Genomic DNA, 17,036 nt, shown 5'->3' with positions numbered 1-17,036 from the left:
TAAGGAGAGATAAATAAAATTTCCTATTTGAGATTATGCAGAGACAGACATGTTGTCCTGAGAATTACATATATTTCCTACAAGTTTTTTGGGATGAGAAAAGAGAAAAGCAGATGTTCTAGTTTGCTCATAAAAAAGATATTGACACAGCTAAGATCATAGCCCAGTTTAAAGACAAGCTTTTCAAACTAAAAAGCAAAACATTAAAAACCAATTGTTTTGAAGTCATTAAATACCACAGTATACTTTTTCATGTATTAATTCTCAATCATATGTTGGCATTTTTTAATAGGCTCGATAGTTCTTTTTCCGTTCCAAAGCATCTATATTGTCAATTTGTTTTTGTGATTTTGTTTTTTAACACAAAGCTCAGCAAGTAACCTTTAAATATAGCAAAAACTTGGGGCCCTCCCTGGTGGCACAATGGGTTAGGACAAGCTAACCTCAGCCACTTCAGTACAAGTTCGATCCCCAGCCCCAGAGTTAATCCACATGGCAAGGCAGACCTCTCCTGACCAGCTCACCACTCCCCTCAGCAGTGTACTTCATCAATCTGTCTGTTCTGGTCCCCACTCTGTCTCTGGTGGAGCCTCTCACCACCCCTGCACCTCTGGCTTGTACCCCAGTTCTGTATGCATAAATAAATCTTTTACTAAAAAAAAGAAATAGTGGCCCTCCCTGGTGGCACAGCGGGTTAAAGCACTGCATTGAGAAGCTAAAGCCACTTCCGCATGAGTTCGAGTTCCACCTGCCCTGGAGGTGACCACATGGCGTGGCAGACCTCTCCTGACCCACCTGCTGCTCCCCTCAGCAGTGTACTTTGTCGATCTGCCTGTTCTGCTCCCAGCTCTGTCTCTGGTGAAGCCTCTCACTGCCCCTGAGCCTCTGACCTGTACCCCAGATCTGTATGCACAAATAAATAAACCTTAAAAAAAAAAAAAGAAATAGGTGCTGTCTTGCCTGTACCTCAAGTTGGCTAGAGATTATCAACAGGGTGGCTGTCACGCATGATACCTTCTCTGGGAAATTTTTTATGTCTTTTGTTGAGTCTCTCATTCAGATATCTTCATTCTGTCAAATGGAAGGAAATGAGTGGTATGCCTAGCCATAAAAGTATAGAAACTTAGCTAAAGTCAGTTTAACCAATATTTATTGTTTATTCTAGATAGTAGGCTGTACTAGTACAAGGATAAAGGACGAAATAGAAGCTAAACTTAGTGCTTTCAAAGAGCTATTGAAAATAGAACCCAAAAAATGTAACTGAAATGACATGGATTTTTTTTTTTTTTAGATCTTATAGTTTCTCTAAAATTCCCACATAAAATAATATGTTGAATAACTGTTTTATTTTCTCTTTAGTTATCTGGCCATTTGGCATAACACAAGGGAGCTTCCTGTCCCCATGGGCGGAAATGTTGAATTCCATGTTCCTAAGTAAATAGCTATTCTTAAGTAGTTACAGAATCTCACAATATATATATTTTTTCAGAAAACAGAGCAATTCTGTTCTATAAAAAAATTAAAGATTTATTTATTCATACATACAAGAGTTGGGGTACAGACCAGAGGTGTGGGGGGTGACAGGATTCACCAGAGACAGAGTGGGGAGCAGAAAAGACAGATCCAGTGAAATACACTGCTGAGGGGAGCAGCAGACTGGACAGTAGAGGTTCTGCCATGCCATGGGGGTCACCTCCCTGGCAGGGGCTTGAACCCATGTTTTAGTTGCTGTGGCTAGCTTCATAGTGCTGTACTTTAACTGGTAGTGCCACTAGGGAGGGCCCATATTAAAAAATTTAAAATAGAGTCATTACATCATCCTTCATTTTTGTACAATGTATTGTTTCCCACAGCCACCTCACCCATATACATCCTTAACATACAATGCTCACCTTTACTGGAGGTGAGTGATGTACACTGTGTTCACAGGCTAGTTTCCCCACTTCTCCCAAATTAATTATGAACATTAAAATGCTTTTGTACTGAGACCTCAGAAGATTCATTAAATCAAAGATATTTTATTTTCATGTAAAACATTATTGTTTTAAAACATAAATCTGCTTTATATAAATGAGTTTTGATGACTTTTTCTATTGGTAAATTCACATCAGATTGAACCTTCAGTGATGCATCAAAATTTATAGTAAACTCTAAAGCACTAAGTTTATTGTACTATAATTTTTAGAGAGCATATTTAGTGGTACCCTTGACTATAATAAAATGCATCTGAAGGGCCGCCCTGGTGGTGCAAGGGTTTGACTCTCAGCACAATGAAGCTGTCCGCAGCCACTGCAGCACAAGTTGGATCCCCAGCCAGGGAGCTGACCCACATGGTGCAGTAGACCTCCTGTCTTGCCAGCTGCTCCCCTCAGCTGTGTATTTCAGTAGGTCTGCCTGTTCTGCTCCCATTCTGACTCTGGGGAATCCTTTCACCACCCCTCCCTGTTCCACACCTCTGGCCTACACCCCAGCTCATGTATACATAAATAAATCAATCTTTTAAAAAATGCATCTGAAAATTTTGAGTTTTGAGCTGAACCTGAATTGTTTTAAAGTAAAACAATTTAAAATATTTGACAAGTTCCAATGTGCAGAGCATTACACAAGGCCTTCAGTAAAGGGTGGGAAGATATTTGCTGAGCTATAGTAATGCAAATGAGTGAAGGCAAGTCAAAAAATTATAGGATAAACCATATTGGAAAGGGTCCCAAGTGTAATATTTAGGTGGTGGTGATTACTTAGAGATTTTTAAACAGGATTTTGCATATATAATTTCATTGCTTTCCTTAATCAAGTTAGTTTTTTGATATGAATTGGAGATTAGAGACAAATTCAAAGCCAGTGTAACAGTTTGTAGCCCGTGATGTGCAGACTGTAAGCCAGAGAAGACTAGTGCTTGGGGGGGGATGTTTGGACTGTTTTCCCATGACATGTTCCCCATCAAACACTAAAGTTTTAAACTGTCGTAACACCCCCTTTTTACTCTTTTTACAATTAAGTTTTTAGGAACTTAAATCATGTTCTATTTTATTTATTGACTTATTTTTAACTGTTTTAATGAATGAAAAATGATTTGTCAAGCACAAGGTAATAAAAGCTTGAGCAAGGAATGACTTAAAAATACTATTGAGCAATAAAAACAACAAGAATAAGATATGGAAAATGCGTAATAAGTAATTAGGAAGGCGATTCTGAAAGGCAGAAAAAAGAGTACCTGTAGACAGGAATTTGTGTATTATCTACAGGAAAGTCACATCAGACAGAACTTTGAAGAATGTCGACGTAAAGGAAATGGAAGAATGATGATGACTCAATGAAGAACACGAAGGGTAAGGAGAGTCTGGGATTTCAGCATCCTGGACATCAAAAGAAGGAATATTCAGAACAAATGGACATAGAGTGAGTTCTGCCAGAGGTTATAATCAGAGGTTGAATATTGCTCATTTAACTGGTGTAAAGACTATTGAAGTGGAAATCAGAGAATAAAAATGCGTGGTGAAAAAGGAAAAGTCAGTGATGAAGGATAATATTTTGAGGAGTTTGTCAATGAAGGGAAGAAATAAGAGAAATGGAAAAGAGAAAATTAGAGCTGAGACAATGGACATTTGTTCAAAGAAGAGGAGAATCAGGAAAAGGCAGACGAAGATGAATGTGACACCAAAGTTTATGAGTGGCAAAAGCATAGCTCGAAAGGATATTTGTGTAATTTGTATTAAGAATAAAGTTAACTTTTCTCGGAATGGTATAAGGCCAGATGATAGTCATCTATTCTGAAGAAAATAACCCTAGACTGTAGATCATCTTAGTTTAGTGTGATAGTTTATTTAGAAATTACTAATTACTCTAAAATCCCAGCTCAATATTTCTCTGGCTATGTAAATATTTACTGTAATTTGAACATAGGTGTATTTGTGAAATGGGTGTTTCAAGATAATCATACATGTAGTCCAGTCTCTGTGCTATTTATGCTCTAAAGACTTCTTATGGACATAATTGAATACTAATAAAATACATGAAATAACTAGTACAAAGGAAAATGACAGCTGCATTGCAGTGAAAGGACACACAAAGCTTTGTGTTAGCTGATGTCAAGATTGCCATCTGTGCTCCCTGAGGTTTTAATGCGTGGGATTTCTCAGCCCTCTGCAAAAATTATTATTTTCAGCATGGGTATCAATAGGGAGTGAGAACAATTTGGAAAGTACATGTGCTGTTTAATATATGTCTGAGCTGACCTTAGTCATCCAGTTGTTACAGAGACTCATGTCAGAGCTTGAAGATGAGGACTGTTTGACCACACTTTGCATATCTAAACAAAAAGCTGTTGATTAACATCGTGTACTAATAAATCATACTCTGGATAAAATTGAGAAGCCAAAAGGATTTCAAAAATGGAATGACTTATACCCAAATTTCCATATTTAATATTCCATGATTAATGTACAAGTGTCAAGCAAATATAAGAATTTGGTTTTAAAGTAGTGACATTTTAGAAGTCTGAAACCTATATATGCCCCAAAGTTGAAGATCTATCTTTATATAAGTTTATATATATCATTTATATATACTTAATATTTTAAAGTTAAGAAAGTAATGGTTAGGTGGTTCCATATTATTTTATATTTCTTTATTTTCTTTATTTCTGACATTCCTTCTTTTATTTTTCCAGCAAATGTTTATTGAATACTTCTCTGTCTCAGGTGCTATGCTTGAACTTGGGTTTAGGTGTTTGTCCTCCAGGATTTTTTTTTTTGACACTTTATTTTTGTGTAGAAGAGCTGGGGTGTAGGCCAGCAGTACACAGTTCACCAGGGTGGGGAAAAGACCAGGAAGATCTACTGAAATACACTGTTGAGGGGATCAGTGGACAGGTCAGGTGAGTTCTGCTGTGCCATGTGAGTGAGTTCTCTGGTTGGGATCCAACTCAGGCCATAGTAGTGATAGCACTGAGACTTAAACCCTAGGCCACCAGGGAATCCCCAGGAATTTACTGTGTAGAGTAAAATGCAACCCAGAATCAAAGGATTAAAAAACAGTGTTTCTGGAAGTTGTCTTGTGAGACATCTCACTAGGAGAGAACATAGGAGAGCTTTTGGTTGAAACACTGCTTTGGTGTGTTAAGAGTGTTTTAGAATTCAGCTAAGCAGAGGGGGAAAGGCAGTGGATATGGGCAGCTTACAATGAGACTAGCATGCATGCAAAAGACCTGAAACAAAAGGGCAACTATTGGGAAAAATGCAAATTATTTTAGCTGTAATATCATGGGCAATTGGAGAAGGGTGGTCAGGGCTTCAGTCAGAGTGGAAGGCGGAAGGAAATAGGTATCAGATCACCTTCAATCTTTTTAACTATATCAATTACTAGGGCCTTTCCTTGGGGACAAAATAGAAAAACAAAACAGTATCAAGGCAGACATTTATTATATAAATGTATATAATAAATATAAAAGGTTACCATTTGTGAAAAAAAAAGTCTCCTTTTCATTTTTCTTCTCCCTCCTCTTCTCCTCATCTTTGTTGTTATCATTTTTTGAACTCTTAATATATGCCAAACATGATTAAGTCCTTTTATGCTTTATTTTTTAAAAAAATTCTTCCCATGATCTTATATTATAGTACTACTAATATTTCTATCTTAAAATAAATATGTCAAGGAAATGCACTTTATTTCCCTCCGCACAGTTACCAAGAAGCAAGTTGGAAATAACACCCAGGTCTGTCTGATGTCATTGTCCTTGCTTCTGTATTGTACAACTGCTATGTAGAAAATTATTGCATTCTACAAAACCACTCAGCCTTCAGTGTGCTGTAGAAGAATGATTTGGATCAAAGGAGGCCTAGTTAGAAGGTCATTGTTATTATTCAGGCATCAGAAGAAAATGTACAGAGGTAGTGGGAAAGAGAAAGGTAACACATTCCCAAGATATCCCAGAGGCAGAATCAAACTAGGCTTAGTGATTAATTCAGTATGTGAATAGTATTTCTGGATTGGACAGTAAGTACACTTCTGGATGTACTTTGTAAAAACACCAGATATACTGATACTCTATGAACAGTAATGTCAGAATAATTAAGGTAGGAATGTGAATTGATATAACTTTTGTGGAAGATTTTTTGACAGTATTTTTCAGAATTAAAAAATCTGTATAGATTTAATCCAGAATTTTTGCTTCAGGTATTTATGCACAAACATGCCTTCTACATTATATCACACATCAACATAAACATTGGCATTGTTTATAATTGAAAAAATATAAGTTGCAGCCTAAATCTTCTTCAGTGGTGGGGAGGGGGTTGACTCTGGGGTTGGCTAATAAAATGGAGTCAATCTTTCAATTAAATTCTTTATTAACTTTTTTTTTTAGATTTATTTATTTATGCATACAAGAACTAGGGTACAGGCCAGAGGTGTGGGAGATAAGATTCATCAGAGACAGAGTGGGGAACAGAACAGACCAACGTACACTGTTGAGGGGAGCAGCAGGCAGCAGGAGAGGTCTTCCTAGCCTTGTGGGTCACCTCCCTGGCTGGGGATAGAATTCATGCCGCAGGGGCTGTAAATAGCTTCATAGTGCTGTGCTTTAAGCTGTTGTGCCACCAGGGAGGGCTCTAAATGCTTCACAACTTTTTTTTTTTTTTTAAAGATTTATTTATTTATCCATACAGAACTGGGGTACAGGCCAGAGATGCAGAGGGTGAGAGGATTCACCAGGAACAGAGTGCGGAGCAGAACAGGCAGATCGACAAAGTACACTGCTGAGGGGAGCAGCGGGCGGGTCAGGAGAGGTCTGCCATGCCATGTGGATCTCCTCCGGGGCAGGCGGGAATCGAACTCATGAGGAGTTGGCTTAAGCTTCTTAGTGCAGTGCTTTAACCCGCTGCACCACCAGGGAGGGCCAATTCACAACTTTTAAAAGCTATGACACATTTCTGTATGTTAATTTATTAGGGAGTATTGAGTGTGGCTATATAGCTAGGTACAGAAAAGTGTATATAAAAGGTTGCCATTTGTGAAAAACAGGCACATTTATAGTTAGAGAGAGATGAATTTGGTATAGAGAGCTATGGACTATTTCTTTAAGAAACTTTTTCTTTTTGTATATTCTTTTGTTTTTGCTCAAATTTTTTATTTAAAAAATTATTAACAAGGTAACATAAACTGTAAAAACTTAAAATAGAACTTTCTCTTTTTAAAATCTTAACTCTAGAGAAGTGAAATAAAGGAAAAGGCAAATTCTTAGTTTAGTTTCCTTGTTTATTTTAGGATTCATTGAGGGTTTATAGCTATCTATCTACACACACACACACATAATCAGAATTTTCATAATAAAAATAAAATTTTTCTAAATGATTCACTTACATTTTTCCAAGTTTGGGGGTTCTTAAAATACATAATGTTATGAGGATATTATAAAAAATAGTTAATTTCTGAACTGTTATTTTGCAAGTCACATTGCTGCTTAGTTACTGCATTTTATCCTCTAGCTTATTAACACCTTCCAAGTATTCATTCAGTAATTTGGACATAAAAGACAAATTCCTGAACCTTGCAGACTTACAGTTCTTCTAAATAAGTTTCTAAAATTAAAAAAAAAACATGAAAAAATTAGTATACATTTTGCTATTTGGTATATTTTAATTGATATGGTAGAGGTAAGTTCATTCAGAATAAAAGGCAGAGCAGAGAAATGTGGGGCTATAAAGAAAGAATTCACTGGACCTTGCAGAGGTTTGTATTGAGCCTGGAAGAGTTTGGATACAAGAGATTAGAGGGGAAAGAAAACTACAGGTCACAGAGAACGTTTAGAACTTTGTATCATCCTGTTTCAGGAATGAGCATTGTAAGCAAGCAAGTTCAACCTGAGTAGAGAATTTAGGCTCGGAATTATTGATAGTAGTTTATAGGGAAAGAAAGAGAAAGGATTTGACTCATGATGTGATAATAAGGCATCCAGTAAAATTCTATTTCCTTGATAAATCACTTGCTAACATTTATTTTGAATCTTTAGTGAAAAAAGTGTTCTTTGCATACTGAATGCATTTTATTCTTCCCTTTATGTCTTATATCTTAAAATGTTTGGTGACATTAGCATATATGTGTACTTATCACATTACTTAAAAAAGAGATACCATGAATCTCACCAAGTTTGAAATGATCCTGTAATGTTTAGTTTATAATAATACATTTTGGTAAATATGTCAAATCACCTTTGGGTTATAAACTTTCTTTTCTCTAGACAAGGACATGTGATTCCCTTATTTATACTCAATATTCCTTATAGTCAAATTCTTTAATATTTTTACTAAGGTGATTTTTAAATTTATTTTTATGGGGGTAACATTGGTTTACATTGTTTCTTATATTTGGCATATAAGATCCCTCTCCCCTTCAATTGTGTTGCCATAGTGCACCCACCACCAAAGCCCCCCCCCCCCAAGTCCGCCACTGGACACTGGTGTACCCTCTCCACATTGTTCTCACCCCTCAGCTCCTCCCCCTTTCCAGGCAAAACCTTAAACCTTTTCATTCTTCTTCCAAGTAACTTGTCATAGGTTTGTTGTCTTATGTATAGAATATATAATACATGTATTATGTGACACATTACTTAAACTGATGTTTAGGGAATGCTGACAGATACAGGAACATCTATGTGTTCATGGCACTGGTGATGAGACACCACATAGCAAAAGGTTTACGAGTAAATAATGTACTAGAATGTAGTATTCCTTTTAGCTGCATTGGAAGGCAAGAGCTTATTCATGAATAAAATTATTAGGAGAATTATTTTGGTAAAGTATTAACTGAATAATCCTCTGTTGTGTTCAAGGACAATTCACTTTTTAAATTACATATTTACATGTTTTGTCAGATGATGAGTTTTTGTTCTTAACAGTGTGCTAATAGAAGGACCTAAGAGAACAGTTGTATCAATGTTTATAATTTACAGTGTTGGCTGGGCATTGAAGGAAAGTCATATCGCTTAATGTAGTTTGAAAAGTTTCCCTTGTGAGAAAGGGACAGATGGCCGCTCTTAATAATGTTAGAATTTTGGCTGAAAGCTATGAATTCATACACAAATGTGGAGACTGATACTAGAAGCTTGTATTAAAATTGTGAATCATCAAAGGGAACAGAAAAATTAAATTTGCCTGAACATCCTAAAGATGTTTTCTGTGGAAAGATTGTATTGATAAGCAGCGAATCATTTAAATGGCACTGAATGTTAAGCAAAATAAGTCAGAAGGAGAAAGACAACTATCAGCTGATTTTGCTCAGATCTGGAGTATAGAAGAACAAAAAACAAGGAAAGGCTAAACTAAACCAAAACAAATGCTAGAAATCTGACTGTAAAATTAAGCTTACCAGAGGGGGTGGAGGAGGATAAAGAACAAAACGTGGATGGACTTAATGGGCTCTGGTGGAAGACCTGGGTATCTTGGTGGTGGGTGGGCTATGGCAACATATATCTGAAGACTTGTGAACCTGTGCCGCTGAATTATATACAGTTTATATAGTATAAATATATATTTATATACATATATATATAACCAGTGTGACTTCAGTAAAGAGACAATACAATCACAAAAATATCATTATACGTAAAGATGCCTAGAAAAAAAAATTGAATGAAATGATAAATCCATTACCACCGGAGCCTTTACTAAGCTTCACATCCAAAAAGTAGACTGTGTTATTTAATTCAGTCATATTTATTGAGTGCCTGATGGGTACATGTCCTTGAGAAAATGACACAGTTATAAAGTACAAATAGAAGTGTTAGGAACGATTATTATATTCACGATGAATGATCACTGTGAATTTTTGTGTTCAGATGCTCATTTATTAATATCTAGGTCTGAAATCAGAAAAATGAAATTCTCTTTCATTTTTACTCATTTATATTTAACATATGGTTATCAAAATCCATGTTGGAAGTTATTGCAAGTTTAGGACATTGAGGAAAATATAGCACTTTATGCATTATTGCCAGAATCTGGAAGTTTCTCTAAACTTTAAGGGGAGAAAAATTACACCAGAGTACAACAGACAAAGGATTCTTATTTCAGGACCATTGTAGTACGGGAGAAAGAATGAACTCTTTTTGAAACATAAGGCACAAGGACTTTTTTTTTTTACATTTTTTAAATTGAAGTAGCATGCATTTAATACATAAATTTTAGTTGTTCATTGTTGAGAATCAGCAAGTATATACACCACATTAGAGTCTTAGCTAAAAATGCAACTCTATTCTCCACCATATCATTGTCCCCTTTTTCCTGATTTATCTGCTCCACCCCACTCCATTTACTTTCTGGCAACTACTAGTTGGTCTTCTAGCCCAAAGTTTATTTTCACTTTATTTAGTTTCTCTGTTTTCTTTGTATGCTAGGTATAAATGAAATAACATGGTGTTTGTCGTTCTCTGTTTGACTTATTTCACTAAGCATAATTCCCTCTAGATCTATGCATATTGCCGCAAATGGTAGGATTTAATCATGTATGTGCACACGTAGCTGAATAGTATTCCATTATGAACATATACCACATCTTCTTTGTCTTTTGTCAGTTGGTGAACAATTATGATGTTCTTGACTATTATCAATAATGCTGCAATAAACATGGAAGTTTGGGGTGTGGGAGCAGTGAGAGATTCACCAGAGACAGAGTGGTGAGCAGAACAGGCAGACCCAGTAAAATACACTGCAGAAGGGACTAGTGCGGTGAGGCAGGAGAGATCTGCTGTACCATGTGGGTCACCTCCCTGGCCGGGGATGGTACTGGTGCCAAAGCAGCTACTGATGGCTTTGCAGTGCTGCGCTTTAATCTATTGAACCCATCCAGGGAAGGCCTGAAACTTCTATTTTTAATTTCTGAAGCATCTCCAGTATTATTACTGCTCAGATATAGTAGGGAACATCTTGATTAAGGCTTTGTAATGATAGCAATGGGTTAGCAGTATCTTTGATCATTTTGACACTGTATAGAACTTAGAGAGCATAAATGTTTGTCTCTAAGAAAAAAGCACATTCTATTTTTTCTTTGTGTTTTCTACTTTAGGGAATGAACATTTTATTAACCTTGAATTTCTTTTAATGTTAAGGCATCATAGTGTTGATTTACTTTTATCACTGTTTTACAACAAGTCATTTTAAGAAATCAATTCATATTTTCTGTTGTATCTTATACCATGACAAAAACTATTGACCTAGATGAAATAAATTGGTGAAAAGCCATGTAGACCACTTACTGTAGATATCACTTTGTTCTTTTCTTTAAGGTCTCATCAAACTGTGGGTAACTAAGTGGCTTTTGCATCATCCTGAAAGCAGAGCTAAAATCCCTAGTGTTCTTGGCTACTTGATCTACTCATAACCTGTAGTGAAACCAAGAGAAGACTTCTCCACAAATCGCTACAATGTCTGTTACAAATTTATCATGGTAAGTGAATATTTCTTAATTTTAAATACAAGTACTTAATTTTAAATACAAGTACATGTATATTATGAAGCACTATTTTGTTAGAAAGTTATACGGTGGAATTGAATCAGGGAGAGAAATATAAATTTATTTTCCAGACATTATTGCCTAGTGTTAGGGTGAGGAAAGCCACCTAGATGTTCAGTACTAGGCATTTGGGAACACTTCCCAAGGTATATGTCTCTTGCTATGTCCCAGTAACACCCAATGCCTTTCTTCTAGCGTGACCTGGAGGAAAGAAGAGGAGAGACAAAATATTTTTTTAATGTTGATTGCTACTTTTAGCTTCAGCAATATTACTATGGGATATAAGGATGATTCTAAATGTGAGATAGATATTTCTCATCAGTGCTTTTCTTTAGATTTTGTATTTTAATAGATCTACCCAAGTTTAGCCCAAATGGAACTCAAATATGATGAACACTGCTTCATAAACTCATATCTTTAAAGGGCTGACATTCTGAATAATTTGACTTCTAGTTCATGTATAAAAGCTGTTTGTGATTTCAATAAAAATATGAAGATATTTTTTCTTGCAAATAATTAGCAACATTTCTATATCAATGAAGAGCAATACTAAATGAAAATGTATTTAAATTGTGAACTATTATTGCAAAATGTGTTTATATGTTTTAGATTATTATTAGAATGAAATCATCTTTAAGATAAAGGGCAAGTTTTTTTTTGAGCTTGTGAACACTTCATATCCATGGGAGTTATTGCTACATTTATTTGAAGAAATTTTCCTCTGAGAAATATGCTTTTAGGATTTAAATCCTCAAACATACTGGGTAGCAGCATGCTTCTTAGCAGGAAGAAAAAAGGAAGGAAGAGGAAGAGAGGGAAGAAAGGAAGAGAAACAGAAAAGGAGAAAGATGAGGATAGGAGGCAAAGAGGAAGAGGAGGGGGGAGAGAAAGTGGGGGCAGGGAAGACAAGTAACAAGGAGAAAGAGGGAGTAGGAGATTAAAACACATATTTGATTATCATATCTTAAGGTATATGGTTGTCATAGCTCAAGAGTCAGGACATGGTTGAACTGTGGTCTGTCCTTGGTGTGCACTTCTGTTAACGCTGCTTTGATGTAATGATTTGCTCCAAGTCCATTGAAACACAGCTGACTCCACAAAGAGAGTGTATTTTGTGTAGCCTAATTGTCCTGCACAATACCTAGAATTTAGTATAAACTCAGGCTGTATAAGTGTGAGAAAAGATGCAAAGCAGGTAATACAATAGTAAATTTATATTTTCATTCCAAAAGAAAATTTAAATTGTGTTCTCTTCTTTCCATGTCAAACATTCACATTTTATAGAAATAATTCTTAGATATTTTCATTCAACAAAGTCCTGGAATAAATGTTCCATGTTGTTTTTCCAGATAGGAAGCCCTTAACATTGTTCAACTGGTGTCACCCACATATTACTGCGTGGAATTTGGCATTTCCATTCTCCCTCTTAGCACTGAGCTGTCCAAATACTGGTAAAAGGAAGTCTACAATATGCAAAAGAAATCACTGATTTCTCTTGTACAGCGTTTAGGAATTGTTAACTTTTTGTACAAACTTATAATTCTTCTGTTTCCTAGTATCTCTAACCTATAATTGGGGAAACATTGTCATGTAAATACTTGAATAGTTACATGCAGTAATTCCTCATTCTCTATTCAGTAATTTTCTATCAATAGAGAGATGTGTTATTAATTCATCAATTTGCCCAGAGCTACATTAATTTAGTGAAGTTATTACAGTATTGGGTATGATTCTGTTTTGAAATCCAGAAACTAAAACATGAAAATAGTGACTTTAGAAAATAAATTGGGCTATGGATTATTAACAAGCTGTATGTAATTTATTACATTTAATTACATGGGATGCTTGATTTTGCCTGACAAACTACATGTTGATCCTAACAAGGGAAATTATGTGACCCCAGTGCTCACGGAAATCAGAATAGGGTACAGCTGGCAGGATATACCTGTCAATAAGGCTATTAACTGCCAGACACCCCCATCTGTTGCTCACGGAAGCTTCTTTGTGGCCAGAAGTTACAGTAACAGCAACAGTGTTGGTATGATTCTCGTGATTTCCACTCCTGCCAGGTTCCCCTCTCCTTGGCTTTCTCACTTATGTTCTAACCGAGTTTATAGTCAAAGCTTCCTTTCATCTGTGAACAGTTTGGTCTGCCTACCATGATATTGTGCGCATGTGACAAACCCATTTGTTGGTTTTAAAATGCAACTCCTAGATTTCATGGGAGGAGATGTGCCTAATTGTGATCCCCAGTTGCAATTTAAGAATGCAGAAAATACATGTTCCAAGCTGTACTGCCATCTTTTAAATACTCTGTATTACATATTAACATATTAAGAAACATTCTTGCTCTGAAGTTGAGTGTATGACACTTGTGAAAATGCATGAGCTGTTGCACAGAATCTCAAAGAAAAAAAAATACCATTTTGAAAATATCTCTGTTTCTAAGAAACATTGCTGTGTCAGTTGCTTAAGGGGAACAGTGGGGATTGACTGTAATAGTTGTACTGTGATATAAAGCAGATGTTTCATGAATCTTTCCGTTTAGTAAATAATTACCAGGGGGAGATAATGATTGAGTAGATACTGGTTGATATACTCAATGATGTACAGAATCAATTGTAGACATCCATGAGTAGATGACAGGTTCCTGGCTTTGTGCCAAGGAAAAGATTATCGCTAGCAGCAGAGATAATTAGCAAGCGGCAAGAGGAGACACAAAAAGTTATTAAGAGTCCTCTATCTATAGCGCAAAGAGCAAAATGCTATGATGATAAGGGATCCTTGAAAGGACTTTCAGTGCTTCCTTCCCTGATAGTCATCATCAATATCCTTCCTTTTAAAGCTTTTATATATAACACATCAGTATGTGTATGCACATATGTAGTATTCTGGAACATACACTCTCTACAAAATGCAGGCAAATTCAATACTGCGATGTTCCAGCCACCTTGATTGACACTGCGACCATCAACAATGCCCCTTGCAACAACCATAGTAGGAATATAGTATTATTACTTGCATTTCCAAAAGTGGGAAAGTCAGGCATGGAAAGTTAAAACAGCTTGCCTCCAAATTGACATATGAATGTCCTCCAGTATAGATATCCTACAGTATCTTAAAGATCATGTGGTACTTGGCAGAGATACAGATATTTACACTACAGCCAGGTTTGGGAGAAAGAAGATATTGGGTGAAAGTGACCAGTTAAAATCTGTTGAGCACCTGTAATGCACCACGCCCTGTATTAAACCCAGGGATGCAGCATTGATGAAAACTGCTATAAGTAGGGCTCAGATTTTAGCTAGAAGTCTGATAAGTAATCAGGTACCTCTGCTGGCATGTGGTAAGTGCTCTAAATGCTATGTCTCCAGGTGTTGAAGAGGAATAAAATGGGTATTTTTTTTTTTTAAAGAGAAGTAGCTTTTTTTTTTTTTTAGAAATATAAACATATCTAAACTTTATGCCTGAAAATAAGGAATCAATTACAGAGTCAAGCATGACAGAAAATTATACAACAGAAATAAAAAATTATCTAAATCCTACCATTGACAGAAAATCTGATTAAAATGCTAAGGGATACTTTTAGGAGGAATATAAGAGAACCAAAGAAGACATAGGGGGAAGGAAGAAAAATGTATCATTTTTACAATCTGAAACACAACACAACAAAGCAAAAACAAACAGACATTTATAAGCCAGAGATAGCCTACAGGGCTGGGGGTCAGAGAGGGATCGGAAGGAGAGAGGGAAGATCGGAAGATGGTGAGGGCTATGGTGATGATGGGTGGGCAAAGTGGAGGAGCGGGGCAGTAAACTTTTTAAAATGAATAATAATGTAAATAGATATATAAATTAATATAAAATAAGAAAAATGATCATCCTTTCCTACATCTATTTACATATGTTTGCAAAAATGTATCAAAACCATGTGTGATGTTTTGCTGTCTTCTACTTTCACTGGGTAATTTCTGAGACCACCTCTCCATTTGACGAATGAGTGATGTCATCACCTGTGAAGACTGGGTGATACTGTAAGGCAATTGTGTTATTTCATCCATTAGACTGTACCTTCAGGTATTCCCTTTTTTACTACTGTAAATACTTTTAATATGAGGAAAGTTTTTCTAATATTACTGGATCACAAGGTACTGTGTCATCCAGAGTACCTCATGGGGCTCTATTTGGTTGTAGCTACTTGGAGTACAGACATTAAGATACAGAAAGCTGGTGGGAATGCAAGCTGTTACAATCACTAAGGAAAGCTGTTCGGAAGTTTCTCAAAAGGCTAAAACTAGAGCTTCTGTATGACCCAGCAATCCCACTCCTAGGTATCTACCCAAAAGACACAAGAGCACTGATTCAAAAAGACACTTGTGCCCCCATGTTTATTGCTGTTCTATTTACAATAGGAAAGCCATAGAATCAACTCAAATGCCCAAAAGTAGATGACTGGATTTAAAAGATTTGGCACATATGCCCAATGGAATATTACTCAGCAACCAAAAAAGATAAATGCATGCCTTTTGCAGCAACATGGATGGAGCTTAGTGAAATAAGCTCCATAATAAGCTCAATAATAAGCTTATTTCACTAAGCTCATGCTTAGTGAAATAAGCCAGAAAGAAAAGGAAAAATGCCAGATGGTTTCACTACTAGCAGGAGCATAAGGGATCAGTGGGGGGAGGTGGGGGTGGGGGAAGAGTGAGAGAAACAAATGTAAATGAATAAAAATGAACAACTAAACCAGAGACATTTTATAGGGGTAGAAATGGGAATGGGATCAGAACTGGGATGGGAAGAGTATACTGGACTACGGTGATGGCACATGGGTGACTTGGTGGTGGAAAGCCCATGGAGATTACACTGTGATAAATATATATAATAGTAAAAAAGAACAGCAAAATAAATAAATAAATAAATAACAATAAAGAGAACATCTATATGGAAGAGTAAAAAAAAAAAATAAGACTACAAAGAAAATATGTAGAGCTAAGGCGGACCTCTCTGTTGCCCAAGGGGTTAAATCCAGCGCTATTACAGCTGTGGCCTGAGTTCAATTCCCAGCTAAGAAGCTGACCCACATGGCATAGCAGACCTCTCCTGTCTCCCTCACTGCTCCCCTTAGCAGTGTTTTCAGTGGCTTCACTTGTTCTGCGCCTCACTGTCTCTGGTGAATCCTCTCACCTCCTCATCTCTGGCCTACACCCCAGTTTACTATGCGAAACAATTAAAAAAGTGTTGTCATCTCATCTGCTTTTTTAATTTTAGAACATGACCCATCATGTGTGCTACTCTTTCACCAGATTTAGTCTCTCATAAACATTAAAATATGCTAAGTGGCAAAGAAATATTTACTTATAGTTGGCTACTAGAATTTTATTGAAAGTAAAGCAGAATATTGCTTGTCTATAAATTGGAACCTTAACAAAGCTGAAATGTGTACGTTACTAATATATGACTAAATTTATAAGAGGTGAATGGATGGTCTTTGTTGAAGATATTTTAGACAAATATCCCTCAGTGTATTT

The 17,036-nt window shown here is 36.2% G+C and overlaps 1 protein-coding gene across 2 annotated transcripts in view; it reads left to right on the top strand.

The window, feature by feature from the left end:
* Positions 1 to 17,036, top strand: part of OXR1 (oxidation resistance 1) — a 340,255-nt gene that overhangs the window by 55,600 nt on the left and 267,619 nt on the right. For both annotated transcript variants that reach the window (XM_004679659.2, XM_004679660.2), the window contains exon 2: positions 11,279 to 11,439. In XM_004679659.2, the coding sequence (XP_004679716.2) occupies positions 11,417 to 11,439 (23 nt within the window). In that variant the 5' untranslated portion in view covers positions 11,279 to 11,416. The remainder of the gene's footprint in view (positions 1 to 11,278; positions 11,440 to 17,036) is intronic.

This window comes from Condylura cristata, unplaced genomic scaffold, assembly GCF_000260355.1.
Source record: "Condylura cristata isolate star-nosed mole 26May11 unplaced genomic scaffold, ConCri1.0 scaffold00009, whole genome shotgun sequence".
Taxonomy (NCBI): Eukaryota; Metazoa; Chordata; class Mammalia; order Eulipotyphla; family Talpidae; genus Condylura; species Condylura cristata.
The sequence above is the reverse complement of the archived record's forward strand: the minus strand, read 5'-3'. Positions and strand labels throughout refer to the sequence as shown.